The sequence below is a fragment of the Pan paniscus genome, chromosome 10, assembly GCF_029289425.2.
Source record: "Pan paniscus chromosome 10, NHGRI_mPanPan1-v2.0_pri, whole genome shotgun sequence".
Lineage (NCBI taxonomy): Eukaryota > Metazoa > Chordata > Mammalia > Primates > Hominidae > Pan > Pan paniscus.
This window is the reverse complement of record NC_073259.2, coordinates 129,976,777-129,996,120: the sequence shown is the minus strand read 5'-3', so window position 1 is coordinate 129,996,120 and position 19,344 is coordinate 129,976,777. Positions and strand designations below refer to the sequence as shown.

General features: G+C 47.8%; 2 protein-coding genes across 8 annotated transcripts in view; one reads left to right on the top strand and one right to left on the bottom strand.

Moving 5' to 3' along the window:
* Positions 1-19,052, bottom strand: part of PSMD9 (proteasome 26S subunit, non-ATPase 9) — a 27,785-nt gene extending 8,733 nt beyond the window's left edge. For 3 of the 6 annotated variants that reach the window (XR_004665479.3, XM_055096271.2, XM_063593743.1), the window contains exons 1-5: positions 18,775-19,052; positions 12,936-13,038; positions 7,960-8,171; positions 4,801-4,902; positions 691-788 (exon numbers count right to left, since the gene is read on the bottom strand). Coding sequence is in view for 5 of the 6 variants with exons in the window: in XM_055096271.2 (XP_054952246.1) it covers positions 691-788; positions 4,801-4,902; positions 7,960-8,171; positions 12,936-13,038; positions 18,775-18,912 (653 nt within the window). In the remaining variant the exon portion in view is untranslated. The remainder of the gene's footprint in view (positions 1-690; positions 789-4,800; positions 4,903-7,959; positions 8,172-12,935; positions 13,039-18,774) is intronic. The other 3 variants (XM_003832353.5, XM_008957743.4, XM_034934690.3) reach the window with 2 other exon arrangements.
* Positions 18,856-19,344, top strand: part of HPD (4-hydroxyphenylpyruvate dioxygenase) — a 49,630-nt gene continuing 49,141 nt past the window's right edge. The window contains exon 1 of one of the 2 annotated variants that reach the window (XM_055096269.2): positions 18,856-19,344. In XM_055096269.2, the coding sequence (XP_054952244.1) occupies positions 19,249-19,344 (96 nt within the window). In that variant the 5' untranslated portion in view covers positions 18,856-19,248. The other variant, XM_055096270.2, reaches the window with a different exon arrangement.

Below are 19,344 nucleotides of genomic sequence, written 5' to 3'. Positions count from 1 at the left end.
GGCCAATTTTTTAAAAAATATTTTGGAGAGACACAGTCTCACAATATTGCCCAGGCTGGTCTCAAACTCCTGGCCTCAAGTGATCCTCCTGCCTTGGCCTCCCAAAGTGTTGGGAACACAGGCGTGAGCCACTGCAGCCAGGCTATTTTTATCATTGAGACATAATTTGCATACAATAAAATTTACCATTTTAAAGTATACAATTAAGTGAGCTTTAGTATATTAAGAGTTCAGTATATTCAATGTATTTAGTATAAACAACCACCACTATCTAATTCTGGATCATTTTCATCACCCAAAAAGAAATCCATTATCCATCAGCAGTCATTTACAATTTTTTAAAGATCTTTTCCCCCTTGAAAATGTATGCATTTGATCTAGAAATCCCACCTGTAGAAAGTTCGCTAAAGAAGGCCGGGTGCCGGGAGGCAGAGGTTGCAGTGAGCTGAGATAATGCCACTGCACTCCAGCCTGGGTGACAGAGCAAGACTCCATCTCAAATAAAAAACAAACAAAAAAAAAAAACAAAGAAAGGCCGGGCACAGTGGCTCACGCCTGTAATCCCAGCACTTTGGGAGGCCGAGGCGGGCAGATCACCTGAGGTCAGGAGTTCAAGACCAGCCTGGCCAACATGGTGAAACCCCATCTCTACTAAAAATACAAAAATTAGCTGGGCGTGGTGGCGGGTACCTGTAGTCCCAGCTACTTGGGAGGCTGAGGCAGGAGAATCGCTTGAATCTGGGAGGCGGAGGTTGCAGTGAGCTGAGATCATGCCATTGCACTCCAGCCTAGGCAACAAGAGAAAAACTTCGTCTCAAAAAAAATAAAAAAAGAAATAGAAATCCATCTGCAAGAGTGTTAATCTCCACAAAATTGCAAACTATCTAAATGTCTCACAATAGAACACTGTGAGTTTTTTGGTTTTTTTTTTTTTTTTGACACAGAGCCTCACTCTGTCGCCCAGGCTAGGGTGCAGTGGCATGATCTAAGCTCACTGCAACCTCTGCCTCCCGGGTTCAAGCAATTCTCCTGCCTCGGCCTCCCAAGTAGCTGGAGAGTACCACCACACCTAATTTTTTTTTTTTTTTTGAGATGGGAGAGTCTCGCTGTGCGGCCCAGGCTGGAGTGCAGTGGCGTGATCTTGGTTCACTGCAACCTCCGCCTCCGAGGTTCAAGTGATTCTTCTGCCTCGGCAGCCCAAGTAGCTGGGACTACAGGCACACACCACCACACCCAGATAATTTTTTTTTTTTGTATTTTTAGTAGAGACCGGTTTTCACCATGTTGGGCAGGATGGTCTCGATCTCTTGACCTTGTGATCTGCCCACTTTGGCCTCTTAAAGTGCTGGGATTACAGGTGTGAGCTACCGTGCCAGGCCTAATTTCTTATTTTTAGTAGAGATGGGGTTTCACCATGTTGGCCAGGCTGGTCTTGAACTCCTGACCTCAGGTGATCCACCCGCCTCAGCCTCCCAAAGTGCTGGGATTACAGGTGTGAGCCACTGCGCTATGCAAGGTTTTTTTTCTTGACTCACAAAACAGACAACCAAACCCGGATTCTTGATTCTCCAGCTGAGCTCAGGTCCCCTCAGGGGATGAGGCTGAAGCCAGAAAGGCCCTACTCACAACACGCGACCTTCTCCATCCTGCAGCCCACCAAGACAGCTCAGCTTTTATCCAGTGACATCTTGGAATTCCCCGTGAAATTTCACATGAAGAAAAGATTCATTTTGCTTAAAATTGAATAACTACTTTTATAAAGAAGGATTTATAAGCCTACACGGAAGCTGAGAATACATTTAACTGGATAAAACAGATTAAAAACCAGCAGCTCTTCTCACAGATCCACACAACAGACAGAAGTCTCAGAATCCACTGTGCTGAGTGAAGAACACCAGACTCAAAAGGCAATATATTGCGTGGTTTTTCTCTCTCTGACATTCTGGAAGTTGACGGTGAGGGATTAACTACAAAGAAGCCTGAGGCAATTTTATGGGGTGTTGGAATGCTCTTGACCTTGATCGTGGTGGCAATGACATACTACATACATTTGTGAAAACTCACGGGAATGGCAGGCCACAGTGGCTCACTCCTGTAATCCCAGAACTTTGGGAGGCTGAGGTGGGTGGATCACCTGAGGTTAGGAGTTTGAGACCAGCCTGGCCAACATGCTGAAACCCTGTCTCTACTAAAAATACAAAAAAAAATTAGCTGGGCGTGGTGGTGGGCGCCTATAATCCCAGCTACTTGGGAGACTGAGGCTGGAGAATCGCTTGAACCCGGGAGGCAGAGGTTGCAGTGAGCTGAGATCGTGCCACTGCATTCCAGACTGGGCCAAAGAGCAAAACTCCATCTTAAAGAAAAAAAAAGAAAACTCGGCTGGGTGTGGTGGCTCACACCTGTAATCCCAGCACTTTGGGAGGCCAAGGCAGGTGGATCACGAGGTCAGGAGATCAAGACCATCCTGGCTAACACAGTGAAACCCCATCTCTACTAAAAATACAAAAAAATTAGCTGGGCATGGTGGCACATGCCTGTAGTCCCAGCTACTCGGGAGGCTGAGGCAGGAGAATGGCGTGAACCTGGGAGGCAGAGCTTGCAGTAGCCCCCCCGAGATTGCGCCACTGCACTCCAGCCTGGGCGACAGAGCAAGACTCCATCTAAAAAAAAAAAGAAAAGAAAAAGAAGAAAACTCATGGGACTGTACACTGAAAAAGGTGGATCTGGTGCAGGTAAATTACACTTTAATAAAATAAAATCAACTGGCAGCTCTGTGTGCTGGTATATGAGCAGTCTTTCTCAAGGACACATGGCTGGAAAGTGGGTGCCTCAGGAGGAGAGGTGATGAAAATGTACAATTGTGATGGTTGCATAATTCTGTGACTACACTAAAAACCACTTTAAATGGGTGAACTGTGTAGTATGTGAATTAAATCTCAATAAAACTGTTGTAAAAATAATAAAAATAGACCAGGCGCAGTGGCTCACATCTGTAGTCCCAGCACTTTGGGAGGCCAGTTTGAGACCAGCCTGGCCAACATAGCGAAACCCCACCTCTACTAAAAATACAAAAATTAGCCAGGCATGGTGGTGGGCGCCTGTAATCCCAGCTACTCAGGAGGCTGAGGCAGGAGAATCACTTGAACCTGGGAGGCGGAGGTTGCAGTGAGCCAAGATCGCACCACTGCACTCCAGCCTGGGTGACAGAGCGAGACTCCATCTCAAATAATAATAATAATAATAATAATAATAATAATAATAATAAATTTCAGATGGACTAAAGGAAAAACAGAAATAAAACAATAAAAGAATTAAAAGAATCTCTTTTTATGAGACAGAGTCTTGCTCTGTCGCCTAGGCTGGAGTGCAATGGCGCGATCTCGGCTCACTGCAAGCTCTGCCTCCTGGGTTCAAGCGATTCTCCTTCCTCAGTCTCCCAAGTAACTGGGACTACAAGTGTGTGCCACCACACCCGGCTAATTTTTTATATTTTTAGTAGAGACGGGGTTTCACCGTGTTAGCCAGGATGGTCTCCAACTCCTGACTTCGTGATCCACCCACCTCGCCCTCCTAAAGTGCAGGGATTACAGGAGTGAGCCACCACGCCCAGCCAAGAATTTCTTAATTAAAAAAAAAAAAAAAAGAATTTCTTTAAATGGACACAAAATGCAAGAGCCATAAGCAAAAAAACTGACAAATTTCACAAAATCATCATTTTAAACGTCCATACAAGTTACAGATTTGATGACAGTATCAGTGCAGAAACGATGGCCTGACCACTAGCAGGGGCATAGGCAACTGCCAGCCATCTCCTGACCTGACCTGGCCTGGCCTGCACTGATGGGTTACAAGTAGATGAACCGTGCAGCTAAGCAGGAGTCAAAAAATCCACAACTGTTGGGTTAACTGGAGACTTCATTTGAGAACCAAAAACTTTAGTTAATAATTTTCCTGGGCTTTGCCACAATATCACTCCTGAAAAGTGTGGATCTTTGCTACAAAACAACAACAAAAATTCCAGCCTGGACAACATAGCAAGACCCCGCCTCTACAAAATATAAAAAAATTAGCCGTGAGGTAGTTATGATAGCACCACCACACTCTAGCCTGGGTGACACAGCATGACCCTGTCTTAAAAAAAAAAAGAAAACAAAACAAAAGATCTCTAAGAAACCTTGTTAAATGAAAACAGAGACAGGGCAGAGGAGAGGGGAATTTGGGTTAGGGTAGCCAGGAAAGGCCCCCTGCGAGCATGTCACCAGTGTAAAACAGAAGGAGGATGAAGAGGAAGAGCATTCTAAACAGAAGGAATAGCAGGTGCCAAGTCCTTGAATGGGGCTGTGCTGAGCAACACCATGAAGGCAGCAGTCCAGGGCCTCAGCAACACTTCCAGTAACTCCAGGGCTATAGACCAGAGGCCGAGTGCTATGACCTGAATGTCTGTGGCCCCCTGAAATTCATATGTTGAAATCCTAACCACCAATGTGATGGTATTAGGGGTGTGGCCTCTGCAAGGTGATTAGGTCATGAGGGGTGGCACCCCCACTGGGATTAGTGCCCTTATACAAGAGCTCCCAGGGTTCCTCCCTTTTCTGCCATGTGAGGACACAGCAAGAAGGCACCACCTAGGAGTTAGGAAGCAAGCCCTCCCCAGACACCAAATTGGCTGGTGCCTGGATCTTGGACTTCCCTGCCTCCAGAGCTGTGAAAAATGAACTTCTGTTGTTTGTAAGCCACCCAGTCTATGGCATACTGTTAGAAAAACCCAAACAGACCGAGACACCAGGTAGCCCCACTCACCCCCTCACTGTGCTGCACCACACTGCCAATGTTATGCAGTGACTGGAAGTTCTGGGTGTTCACAGAGCCGAACTCCACAATCTCATCATCCGCTTGCAGACCCTGGAGAGGGAAGGAAAAATGGAAAATCAGGCTAGAGGTTCAGTGTGCTCCTGGTGGTCTCTAACCTTCAATACCCAATTTAATGCCAAGGTCACGAGCTTGTTTTCTACAGGGTAGGCTCAGAACAAAGAGGTCAGGGATGTAGACACCTCATGCAGGAAGGGGCAGTGGGTAACGGGGCCACCTCCTCCTGGGGTTCCTTTGAGGGCAGCTCTAGTAAAGATGACCAGGTCTGCCCAATGTCTGAGAGCTGGCAGTTACCAGACACTGTGAAGGCCTTGAGGAGCATGGGAAAGGCCAAATGCTGCTCTCTGCGGTCCTAACCCAGGTTCAAGGGTAAGAGAAGGCAAGCCAGGCTGGGCCCATTTTATTCAGTGATCAACATTTAGACAAGACATTTGCCCTAGAAGCCCCCAGACAAGCAGCCACAGGCACAGGGCGCATCCAAGACTAGAGTGACGCTCTTGTTCTAGGTCCTAAGAAGACAGACCACCACTCATTCACCCCTGTAACAAGTATTTGTTGTGGGCCAACTGGCACTGGGTTAGATGCAGTAGATGGGGTAGTGAATGATAGGGAGCTTCTGTGTAACTTACAGACTTGTGACCATTAAAGAAGACTGGTAGGACCAGGGTTTAGGACCCCATTCCACCTGGCAGGAACTATGTGTCCTGACACAAGTTACTTCAGGTCTGCAAGGCTTTTCCTCGAGGATGAAATGAGTAAAGATTAGGACCTATCCCAGAAGTGGCTGTGGAATTAAATTTAACTACATCTCCACAAAAAAACTGTACAAGAATGTTCGCAGCAACATGCTTCGTAATAGCCAAAAAGTGGTAACAATTCAAATGTCCATTAACTGACAAATGGATAAATAAAATATGATATATCCAGGCTGTGGAATATTATTTGGCCATAAAAAGGAATGAAGGGCCAGGCACAGTGGCTCATGCCTGTAATCCCAGCACTTTGGGAGGCTGAGGCAGGCAGATCACGAGGTCAGGAGATCGAGACCACCCTGGCTAACACGGTGAAACCCTGTCTCTACTAAAAATACAAAAAATAAAAATTAGCTGGACGTGATGGCAGGCGCCTGTAGTCCCAGCTACTCGGGAGGCTGAGGCAGGAGAATGGCGTGAACCTGGGAGGCGGAGCTTGCAGTGAGCCGAGATCGTGCCACTGCACTCCAGCCTGGGCGACAGAGCGAGACTCCGTCTCAAAAAAAAAAAAAAAAAAAGAAGGAATGAAGGGCCAGGCATGACAGCTCATGCCTGTAATTCTAGCACTTTGGGAGGCCGAGGAAGGAGGATCACTTGAGGCCAGGAGTTCAAGACCAGCCTGGGCAACATAGTGAGAACCCATCTCTAAAAAAAAAAGGAAATAAAAAATTAACCAGGCATGGTTACATGTGCCTACAGTCCTAGCTGCTTGGGAGGCTGAGGCAGGAGGATCACTTGACTCTGCGAGTTTGAGGCTGCAGTGAGCTATGATGGCACCATGGCACTGAAGTCTGGGTGAGAGAGTGAGACCCTGTCTGTAAACAAATGAAGCACTGATCCATGCTCAATACAGATGACTTGAAAATTTGCTAAGTGAAAGAAGCCAGTCATAAAAGGTCACATATTATATGATTCAACTTATAGGAAATATCCAGAATAGACAAATACATAGAGACAGAAAGTAGATAACTGGGTGCGGGGAGCTGGGGGATTAGGAAGTGATGGCAAATCACTACAGAGTTTCTTTACAAGACAATGACAATGTTCTGAAATTGATTATGGCTGGGCATGGTGGCTCATGCCTATAATCCCAGCATTTTGGGAGGCCAAGGTTGTAGAATCACTTGAGCCCAGGAGGTGGAGACCAACCTACGCAACAGAGCGAAACCCCATCTCCTTTTTTTTTTTTTTTTTTAGACAGAGTCTCACTCTGTTGCCCAGGCTGGAGTGTAGTGGCACGATCTCCGCTCACTGCAACCTCCACCTCCTGGGTTCAGGCGATTCTCCTGCCTCAGCCTCCCGAGTAGCTGGGATTACAGGCACATGTCACCACACCCGGCTAATGTTTGTATTTTTAGTAGAGATGGGGTTTCGCCATGTTGGCCAGGCTGGTCTTGAACTCCTGACATAAGGTGATCGCCCACCTAAGCCTCCCAAAGTGCTGGGATTACAGGCGTGAGCCACTGCACCTGGCTGCAAATTTTTTAAATAGAAATAAAATTGATTGTGGTAATGCATAGCTCTGTGAATACACCAAAAGACACTAAACTGTATACGGACTTTAAATGGGTAAATTTTTCTTTTTTTTTTTTTTTGAGACGGAGTCTCACTCTGTTGCCCAGGCTGGAGTGCAGTGGCATGATTTTCGTATTTTTAGTAGAGACGGGGTTTCGCCATGTTGGCCAGGTTGGTCTCGAACTCCTGACCTCAAGTGATCCACTGGCCTCGGCCTCCCAACATGCTGGGATTACAGGCGTGAGCCAATGCTCCCGGTCAAAAAAAAAATTTTTTTAAGACAAGGTCTCACTCTGTCACCCAGGCTGGAGTGCAGTGGCACAGTCACAGCTCACTGCAACCTCGACTTCCTGAGCCCAAGTGATCCTCCCATCTCAGCTTTCCAAGTAGCCTCAGCCTTCTCAAGTGCTGGGATTACAGGCGTGAGCCACTGTGCCCAGCCTAATGTTTTTTTTAAGACACCACATAAGATGCATAACTCATTTGGCAAGATGCCATTCTCATTTTCATCTTTCAGTGCCCAGCTAAAATGAGCCCCAAGAAGAGATCCTCTCCCTCTCTTGGGACATTTATCATCTTCTGTCACTGGGAAGAGGTCACTCCCCCACCAATGTAGTGGGCAGCCGGGGCTGACCCCTCTCTAAAACTCTGCCCTCAGCACAGGGCTGGATACACGACAGGCCTCAGTCAGTGTTTGTTAAATGAGTAACTGAACTCAGCACCGCAGCACGGAGAGAACTAGTCTGTCTTTCCACATCCCCGAAGGCTACCTGACCCACAGTGTCCCCTGGGCATGGACTTGAGTGGCCAACCCCTGGATTACCGCGATGCTGGCTGGGGAGCCGGGGCTGATGCTGTTCACTTTGGCGAAGGCCTGTGGAGGGCCCTGGCTCTCACTCTGACCCAGTTTGCGGCTCATGGCCTCTTTGTGGGCCTCAGCCATGTCCCGGGCCTGCTTCTCCTTGTCGCGAGCGTGCAGCTGGTGCAGGGCCTCCTCCACCTGCTTCATCACTGCCTTGTGATCATTCTGCAGGCCTGGGATGAGAACCACACATCAGGGGCCAAGGAAGACAGTGGAGGACACAAGACTCCTACACTTATTCACTGAAGAGTTAACAAGTGCTTATTACATGCCAGATGTGGAGCTAGAGGCGAGGAGGAGTCTCTGACCAAGACAGAGGACATTCCCTCATGGAGCATTCAGTCCTGCAAGGAGCAGCTCCAGAATAAGTAATTACAATAACATCTGATGACTGCAGGGAGGCCTGGCCAGCAGCAAAGTCTGCCCTCGCTAGTCTAGGATATGAGGGAAGGCTTCCTGAAGGCAGTGCTGTCTCGGGTGAGCCCTGAGAGGTGAGCAGAAGGAAGGTAACAACCAGCTGAATCCACAGCCATGAACTCAAAGGCATATATATGAGGGGCCAGCGCTGTGATCATGTGAATGAATGACTCAGGCTGGGTGTAATCAAGATTTCACTTTTCTCTGAAATCCTCTAGAAGGAAAAATGCTGCATAAGCCGGGCACAGAGGCTCACACCTGTAATCCCAGCACTGTGGGAGGCCGAGGCAGGCAGATCACGAGGTCAAGAGATCGCGACCACCTTGCCAACATGGTGAAACCCCATCTCTACTAAAAAATACAAAAATTAGGCCGAGCGTGGTGGTTCAGGCCTGTAATCCCAGAACTTTGGGAAGCCGAGGTGGCCGGATCACGAGGTCAGGAGATGGAGACCATCCTGGCTAACACGGTGAAACCCCGTCTCTACTAAAAATACAAAAATTAGCCGGGCATGATGGCACGCGCCTGTAGTCCCAGCTACTCGGGAGGCTGAGGCAGGAGATTGGCGTGAACCAGGGAGGCGGAGATTGCAGTGAGCCGAGATCGCGCCACTGCACTCTAGCCTGGGCAACAGAGCAAGACTCCGTCTCATAAACAAAACAAAACAAAACAAAAACAAAAATTAGCTGGGCGTGGTGGCGGGTGCCTGTAATCCCAGCTACTTGGGAGGCTGAAGCAGGAGAATTACTTGAACCCAGGAGGTGGAGGTTGCAGTGAGCCGAGATCGCACCACTGCCCTCCAGCCTGGCGACAAAGCAAGACTTCGTCTCAAAAAAAAAAAAAAAAAGTGCTGCATAAGCCTAGTAATCCTGGAGACATTCAGTCCAGGAGAGGGAGTCCACAGGGAGGTGGCCAAAGGGCACCCCTGCTACAGGGCTCTTGCCAATTGGCTGGGTTTGGGAGGAAGACCCGATGCTACAAAATCTTTGATTTTTCCAGAAAAGCTGAAAATTGGGATCTTTGAAGTGAAATTCTCTGATTTTTCAGTACAGATAGCTAATTCAAAATGTTGCGAACCACCATGGCAATCTGCAGGCCACGCCAGCACAGCAGCTGGTATTTTGATACCCTGTGCCTGTCAGTGGGATTGCGGTACTACCTGACCTGCCTCCTCTGCCACTGTCACTTTGGAGCAAAGGCAAGACCCTCAGTCGTGAAGGGATTCAAGTTCTCAACCCACAGGAGCAGATGTGGGAAAAGAACCCAGATCTGAACAAGTGGAGACATGCACTTGGGAGGCAGACTTACATAACACATGGTCACTTTCACTAGAAAAGCCCTCCCCCAGTGAGGTCCACAGCATCCCTAGACTCTGCAATGCCTGGCACAGGGAAGTGCTCAATACACAGCTGTTGGGGAATGGAACGAACGACTATTTACAACATATTACAATTCTAATCAAAATGTTGAAAGGGTTTTTTTCAGTACAAAATGTTTCTGCACTGTATTTCAAAAAACAAATTTGCAATTATAACAAACATACCATATTAACATAAGCTGTTGGCCGGGCGCGGTGGCTCATGCCTGTAATCCCAGCACTTTGCGAGGCCGAGGCGGGCAGATCACCTGAGGTCAGGAGTTCGAGACCAGCCTGGCCAACATGGTGAAATCCCGTCTCTACTAAAAAAATACTACTAAAAAATTAGGCCAGGCATGGTGGCTCACGCCTGTCGAGGCCGAGGCGGGCGGATCACCTGAGGTCAGGAGTTCAAGACCAGCCTGGCCAACATGGTGAAACCCTGTCTCTACTAAAATATAAAAATTAGCCGGGCATGATGGCGGATGCTTGTAATCTCAGCTACTTGGGAGGCTGAGATGGGAGAATCACTTGAACCCGGGAGATGGTGAGTGCAGTGAGTGAGCTGAGATCATGCCACTGCACTCCAGCCTAGGTGGCTAAGCAAGATTCCATCTCAAAAAAAAAAAAAAAATTAGTCAGGTGTGATGGTGGGCACCTGTAATCCCAGCTACTTGGGAAGCTAAGGCTGGAGAATCACTTGAACCTGTGTGTATACACATGTGTATATATTTGGGAGGCCTCAGCCTCCCAAAGTGCTGGGGTTACAGGCATGAGCCTCTGTGCCCAGCTTATGCAGCATTTTTCCTTCTAGAGGATTTCAGAGAAAAGTGAAATCTTGGTTACACCCAGCCTGAGTCATTCACTCATATGTGTATTTTGCATATATACATGCATGTGTATATTTTACATAATATACACATGTATGTGTAGATATATACACATGTATGTGTAGATATATATACACATGTATGTGTAGATATATACACATGTATGTGTAGATATATATACACATGTATGTGTAGATATATACACATGTATGTGTAGATATATACACATGTATGTGTATATATGCTGTTAACAACACAGGAGATTACATACAGAAGCCAAAGGACCTACGCATTATTTTCCAATTTTTTTTTCTTTCTTTCTTTTTTTTTTTTTGAGACAGAGTTTCACTCTTGTTGCCCAGGCTGGAGTGCAATGGCACAATCTCAGCTCACGGCAACCTCCGCCTCCTGGGTTCAAGTGATTCTCCCGCCTCAACCTCCTGAGTAGCTGGGATTACAGGTTCGTGCCACCATGCCCAGCTAATTTTGTATTTTTAGTAGAGACAGGGTTTCTCCATGTTGGTCAGGCTGGTCTCGAACTCCCGACCTCAGGTGATCTGCCCACCTCAGCCTCCCAGTGTGCTGGGATTACAGGCGTGAGCCACTGCACCCAGCCATTATTTTCCAATTTTTATGTAAATCTATAACTGCTCTTTAAAAAGGCCTATTTTGAGAATAGATTTTCTTTCTTTTTTTTGAGACAGAGTTTTGTTTGCTCTGTCGCCCAGGGTGGAGTGCAGTGGTGTAATCTCGGCTCTTTGCAACCTCTGCCTCCTGGGTTCAAGTGACTCTCCTGTCTCAGCCTCCCAAGTAGCTGGAATTACAGGCATGTGCTACCACATCCAGTTAATTTTTCTATTTTTAGTACAGACAGGATTTTGCCATGTTGGTCAGGCTAGACTCAAACTCCTGACCTCAGGTGATCTGCCCGCCTTGGCTTCCCAAAGTGCTGGGATTACAGGCATGAGCCACCGCACCCGGCCGAGAACAGATTTTTCAAAAAAAGACCAATAAGGAATTGCTCAAACAGATTTTTTTTTTTTTTTTGAGACGGTCTCTTGCTCTGTCACTCGGGAGGTGGAGGTTGCAGTGAGCCAAGATCGTGCCACTGCACTCCAACCTGGGTGACAGAGTGAGACTCTGTCTCAAAAAATAAATAAATAAATAAGATGTGATGCAGATGGAATCAAGATTCAAACAGATTAAAGAGGAGTTAGTAAGTGAAAAATGTGGAGGATAAATGCTAATAGGACTCTGTGGTGGAGACGGTTGCCTACCTATGGCTGAGTGGATAATGGCCCCCAACACATCCACATCCTAGCCCCTAGAAGCTGGAAATATGCCACCTTACATGGCAAAAGAGGCTCTGCAGATGTGATTAAGGACCTTAAGATTCGGACATGATCCTGGATTATCCAGGTGGGCCTGGTGTCATCACAGAGGTCTTTATAGGTGAAAGAGGGAGGCAGGAGAGTGAGAGAAAGAGATGTTATGACAGAATCAGAGGGAGGGAAATGCGACTGCTGGCTGTGTAGATGGACGAAGCCATGAGCCAAGGACGGTGGGCAGCCTTTGGAAACCAGAAAAGACCAGGAACAGGTTCTCCCCTAGATCCTCCAGAAGGAGCCAGCCCTGCCAACACCTTGATTTTAGTCCAGTGAGACCCATCTGGACTTCTTATCTCCAGCTACTAAGTCTGTGGTCATTTGTTATGGCAGAAACAGAAACAAATATACTATCCAATCTGTACTCTCTGCTAGCTCTTTAATTAGAAACAAATCACGTCATTTGTTATGGCAGAAACAGAAAACAAATATACTATCCAATCTCTACTCTCTGCTAGCTCTTTAATTAAAAACAATCAGCACCTTGGAAGGCCAAGGCAGGAGGACCACTTGAGTCCAGGAGTTCAAGACTCACCTGGGCCACTTAGTGAGACTTGTCTCTACTAAAAAAAATTAGCCAGGCACAGCGACACATGCCTATAGTCCCAGCTACTTGGGAGGCTGAGGCAGAAGGAGCACTTGGAGCCTGGGGGGTTGAGACTGCAGTGAGTCATGTTAGCACCACTGCACTCCAGCCTGGAAGACAGAGCAAGACCCTGACTCAAAAAAAAAAAAGAGAGAGAGAGAGAGAGAGAGAGAAAATGAAACCAGAAATATAGAACCTTAGAGTCTAGCCCATTCCCTTGGTTCTCAGTCCTTGGATGGGGACAAGACAATCCCATCAGGGCAGGAGAAGGCAGTAGATAATACAGATAGTTGGTTTTATCTGTATGCCTTTAACACCTTCCCACCACAAGGTGGGGAAAGTCTTCCAAGAGGGCCACTCACATATGATGTTGTGCCTGGCGGTGCGGACTTGGTACAGGTCCACGTCTGACCGGGGGTAGCCCTCACAGTCCACCAGCGGCTCGTTCATCCCAATGCCTTTTTGCTGGAGGAAAGAAACGTGGTTAAAAGGTGCTCATGGGTGTAATGTCCCCAGGATGTCTTTCCCCAGACCCTTCTCCTCTGAAGTCATAATAAAGGTGACAGTAATGAAAACTGCCACATACTGATCACTTACACCAGGGGCTCTACTCATGCCCTCACAACTACCCTGGGGTGGGCACTGTGTTTTTCATTTTTTATTTTTAACGACGCAAGTAATGCATGAATCCATTCTTTTTTGAAGTTAAAACAGTGCCGATAAAACCAAAGACTCCTTTGAGCATCATCCCCAAGGCCAGCCTCTTCCTCCACTCCTTCACACCCTCCTTCCCACAGGTGGCTGACACCTGGCTGCTGGCCCTGGAAGCTAGAGGGGAGTGAAAAGCCCAGACAGCACCCAGCTGGGGCAGGGCTTTGATTCTTCTGAAAATAAAAAGATCTGAAGAAGGAAACTGATAGCACCAGCTGCCTCCGGGGAGAAGAACTGGGTGGCTAGGTGACAGGGCAGGGAGAGAGACAGTCCATTTTATACCCCTCTGTAGGTTTTGAATTTTGCCTATGGGAATGTATTCTTTATTCAAAACAACACTTTTTTTTTTTTTTAACATGAGTCAGAGGAGAGTACACAAAAGCAGTGAAACCAGTCACATGGTTCAGGGGAGGGGCTTTGCAATTGGTTAGACTTTAATTTGAGTCTCACCTCTGCCATGTACAAGCTGGGCATCCTTAGCTGAGACCTTCTCCTCTCTAAGCCTCAGCTTCCTCAATTATAAAATGGGAATAGGAGCACTCGCCTCCCTCCCTACCTGCTGCAAGAACTAACGAGCTGACCTGCAGAGTACTTAGCACATGCCACGCGCATACACAGCATAGTGGGTTGAAGAGCGGCCCCCAAAAACAGATAACCACGAGCTAACCCCCAGAACCTGTAAATATGACTTTATTTGAAAAAGAGTCTTTGTAAATGTAATTATGTTAAGGATCTCGAGATAAGCTCATCTGGTGGCTGGTGTCCTCATAAAAGAAAGGCAGAGGTAGGTGTGGGACAGACACAGGAGGAAGGCCACATGAAGATGCAGGCAGAGGTTCAAGTGACACAGCTGTAAGCCAAGGACCGCCAGCAGTCACCAGAGGCCAGGAGAAAGGCTTGGGAGCTTCTCTCTCAGAGCCTGCAGAAGGAGCCAACCCTGCTGACACCTTGATTTCAGACTTCTGGCCTCCAGAGCTGGGACAAAGTAAATTCCTGTTTTAAGTCACCAACTCTGTGGTGTTAAGGTGGCCTCAGAAAACGACTATGCGCAGAAGTCATAAATAGTGGCTGTAAGGATTAGTCAGTCCAGGGACAAACTGCCAGTGTACACAGGCACTGAGAAGAGGGATTCCATTCATTTTGCTCCCTTTCTCTCTGGAAGCCTCCGGGTTACACCCAAACCTACTGTCCACTGCGCAGGGAGATAGTTCTCCACGCTCCCCTAACACAGGACTCGCCGTGACACTGCAGAAATGCGCCAGGGGCTAAAAACCTGTATCTGCTCCTGCCTTCCCACAGTGGTTAAGGGTTGACCAGCCTTTGAGAATCAATATCACATTGGATAATGCTTCTCAAAGGATGGGATCCATAACACTAGCAGCTCACACACAGGGCATTAAATAACCCTGAATCAAAAATACATATTCCTCTCCCAATTCCCTACAATCCTGCAATTGTCAAGGCAAAAGTGTCCATTTGGTGCTGGTCTCTGCAACACCCCAGTTACTTGCTATCTCTAGTACCCTCTGTTTTTATAACAGTTTTATTGAGATATAATTCAGATACCATATAACTGACCCATGTAAAGTGTAAAAGGTAATGGCTTTTGTGTTTGTATTGGTTTGAGACAAGATCGTCTGTTGCCCAGGATCGGGTGCAGTGGTGTGTTCATAGCTCACTGCCACCTTAAACTCCTGGGTTCAAGCGATCTGTCTCAGCCTCCTAAGTAGCTGGGACCACAGGCACATGTCATCACACCTGGCTAATTTTTAATTTTTAATTTTTTTCTTTTTAAAGACAGAGTCTCGCTCTGTTGCCCAGGCTAGAGTACAGTGGTGAGATCTTGGCTCACTGCAAGCTCCGCCTCCTGGGTTCAGGCCATTCTCCTGCCTCAGCCTCCCGAGTAGCTGGGACTACAGGCGTCTGCCACCACACCCGGCTAATTTTTTTGTATTTTTAGTAGAGACGGGGTTTCACCGTGTTAACCAGGATGGTCTCGATCTCCTGACCTCGTGATCTGCCAGCCTCGGCCTCCCAAAGTGCTGGGATTACAGGCATGAGCCACCATGCCCGGACTTTAATTTTGAATTTTTTGTAAAGATAGGCTCTTACTGTGTTGCCCAGGCTAGTCTCAAACCCCTGGCCTCAAGTGATCCTCCTGCCTCAGACTCCCAAAGTCCTGGGATTACAGGCATGAGCCACCACGCCTGGCCATTGACCATTTGTATTGACCATATTTTCTTTGGAGAAATGTTTATTCAGATCCTTTCCCTGTCTTCTAATTGGCTGTCTTTTTATTATTGAGTTGTAAGAGCTCTTATTATAGTCTAGATACTATCCTCTTATCAGAGAAATGATATGCAAATATTTTCTCCCATTCTGGAGCTTATCTTTTCATTTTACTATGCCCTTTGAAACACAGTTTTAAAGTTGAAGTCCAACTTATCATTTTTTCTTTTGTAGCTTGTGTTTTTGGTGCCATATCTAAAAAGGCTTTGCCTAATCCAAGGTCATGAAGATTTACTCCTATGCTTTATTATACGAGATTTATAGTTTTAGCTGTCCACTTCTTTTTTTTTTTTTTTTTTTTGAGATGGAATCTCTGTCACCCAGGCTGGAGTGTCGTGGTGCAGTCTTGGTTCACTGCAACCTCCACCTCCCAGGTTCAAGTGATTCTCTTGCATCAGCCTCCCGGGTAGCTGGGATTATAGATGTGTACCACCATACCTGGCTAATTTTTGTATTTTTCGTTGAGACAGGGTTTCACCATGTTGGCCAGGCTGGTCTCGGACTCCTGACCTCAAGCGGTCCACACGCCTCGGCCTTCCAAAGTGCTGGGATTACAGACGTGAGCCACCATGCCCAGTCTTTTTTTTTTTTTTTTTTCCTTGAGACGGAGTCTCGCTCTGTCACCCAGACTGAAGTGCAGTGGCGCAATCTTGGCTCACTGCAAGCTCCACCTCCCGGGTTCAGGCCATTCTCCTGCCTCAGCCTCCAGAGTAGCTGGGACTACAGGCGCTGGCCACCACATCCAGCTAATTTTTTGTATTTTTCGTAGAGACGGGGTTTCACCGTGTTAGCCAGGATGGTCTCGATCTCCTGACCTCGTGATCCGCCCGCCTCGGCCTCCCAAAGTGCTGGGATTACAGGTGTGAGCCACCGCACCCGGCCTTTTTTTTTTTTTAAAGAGACAGCGTCTCACTCTGTCACCCACAAGAGAGTGCAGTGGTGCAATTATAGCTCCCTGCAGCCTCAACATTCAGGGTTCAAGCAATCCTCCTGCCTCAGCCTCCCAAGTAGCTAGGACTACAGGCATGCACCACCACGCCCAACTAATTTTTTAAAAAAATTTTTTGTAGGCCTGGTGCGGTGGCTCAAGCCTGTAATCCCAGCACTTTGGGAGGCCGAGGCGGGCGGATCACGAGGTCAGGAGATCGAGACCATCCTGGCCTCAGGTGATCCACCCGCCTCGGCCTCCCAAAGTGCTGGGATTACAGGCGTGAGCCACCACGCCCGGCCCAAACCCACTTTTTAAAAACAAATATAGAGCACGGTTTCAGGCTGAAAGCTTTCAGCAAGCAACAGCAGCTAGCCAGAAGCAACCAACATGCCGTATCAACATGCAAAGCATCTGACCTTATATTTAAGAGAAGAGATTATCATTTTCCATATGCAGCGGAGTTTTGAAATTTCCTTTTAAAATACATTTATGGGCAAGGCACTGTGGCTCATGCCTGTAACCCCAACACTTTGGGAGGCAGAGGCAGGAGGACTGTTTGAGCCCAGGAGTTTCAGACCAGTTTGAGCAAGCAACATAGTGAGACCCCGTAGCTACAAAAAATACAAAAATTAGCTGGGCGTGGTGGCATGTACCTGCAGTCTCAGCTACTTGGGAGGCTGAGGTGGGAGGATTGCTTGACACCAGGAGATTGAGGCTGCAGTGAACCAAGATGGTGCCACTGAACTCCAGCCTGGGCAACAGAGCGAGACCCTGTCTCAATAATAATAATAACAATAATAATACATTTATATAAGATTAAAAGTAGATCTATTTAAATAAAAATATCAAAGGAATAACACAAGTGGTATATGCATATAGTATACTGCATGTGGTAGAAAGTAAACTAAAGTTTGAGAAATTGCTGGTAATTTGCTTGAAAGCACAGGTTCTGAATGTAACAGACCTGAAGTCTGAATCCCACTTCGAGCATATAGTCAGCACCCAGTAAAATGGTTCTCTGGCCCTCCGTATGAAACTTCATCTTACGGCCGGACGCGGTGGCTCACGCCTGTAATCCCAGCACTTGGGGAGGCCAAGGTGGGCGGATCACCTGAGGTCAGGAATCCAACACCAGCCTGACCAACATGGTGAAACCCTGCTTTTACTTAAAATAAAAAATTAGCCTGGCGTACTGGCGCTCGCCTGTAATCCCTACTACTCGGGAGGCTGAGGCAGGAGAATCACTTGAACCCAGGAGGCAGAGGCTGCAGTGAGCCGAGACTGAGCCACCGCACTCCAGCCTGGGTGACAAAGCGAGACTCCGTCTCAGACAAAAAAAAAAAGAAACTTCATCTTACATCACCTAAAATGCATTCCATCCCACCCTACTTGGGCATAATTAATTGCATCTTCCTCTGCAAACTGATCTGTGATTTTACACTAGATGGCATAAGAAAACCTACATCAGCTTTTGAGCCAGACCCACCACTGCCACTTCCGAACTACATGACCTTAGATAGGCGTTTGCCCCACTCTGGGCCTCAGTTTCCTCCTTATGCAATAAGGATGATGAGCCTTATTTGTAACTCAAAGTTCGGTCCTTAGACCACTAGCATCAGCATTGCTGGGAGTTTGCTACAAATGCAGAATCTGCTCCCTTGCCTCAAACAAAATCTGCATTTTAATAAGATCCCCAGGCAATTCATATACACACTGAAGTTTAAGAATTCACGATACAATCAGCAAATGCCGGGTGCAGTAGCTCACGCCTGTAATCCCAGCACTTTGAAAGGCCGAGGTGGAAGGATCGCTTGAGGCCATGAGTTCGATACCAACCTGGGCAACACAGCGAGACTCTGTCTTTACAAAAAGTACAAAATTAAGATAAGGCAGTCAGCGAGGCACATGACAGCTGTTTAATCACCAAGTAACACCTGTTTCCCCCTCCCTAAAATGGAAAGAGTAACAGCATCCATCTCAAAGGGTTGTTGCAAAGATTAAATTAACTCAACAATGCACAGCACTTAAACCAGCGCCTAGCACACAGTAGGGCTCCATAAACTCTTGCTGGATATCAATATGGCTAACTCTTCAGTTGCTAAAGTTCTTTGCCTGCCTTCTTGTGCCGACAGAGGCCGCACTTGCGGCGCCTTGGGCCTCCCAGGGAGATCCGTTGCGGAGCGCCCAAACTGAGGCCGCCCTGGCATCCCAGTACCCCAGGGACTCCGGGCCGGGTTAGGCGACTTGGGGCGCCCCGAACCCACACTCACGCTTTCCAGCATGTCATAGTTGGCCTTGATCTGCGCTTCTATCTCCTCCTTGCGCCGCATCAGCTCCTGGACGTCGCTGACAGTCACGGCGCCGGCCTGCGAGGAGCCTCCGCTCTGCCTCGCTTCCTCGTCGGACATCGTGAACCCCGGGCAGCGACTCCAGAGACCCGGCTCCCGGGCTAGGGACGACGCCCCAGTAGACCGTAACTACGGCTCCGCCCATGCGCCAAAACACCACAGCCGTCCGCGAACGCGAGAACAGTCAAGGGGCGGGGCTTGGGATGGGGCTTAGGGCGGAGCTGGGTCACCGGAAGCCGCGCCCTGCCGGAACACGTGCGCCTGTGGTGACCCGGCAGGAGTAGCGTCGGAAGCAATGGATCCCCACGCAATTGCACACCAACGCTAGGGGATGATCTCGCCCCAGCTGACTCATTTTCTCATTCGTGCCGCAGACATTTATTGAGCGCCTACTGTATGGATGGATACTGTACGCCAGAGAACCGCTGCGTGGCGCTCCAATTCAGTTCTTCACATCCACACAGCCCTGGAGGATTTACAAAATACATTAAG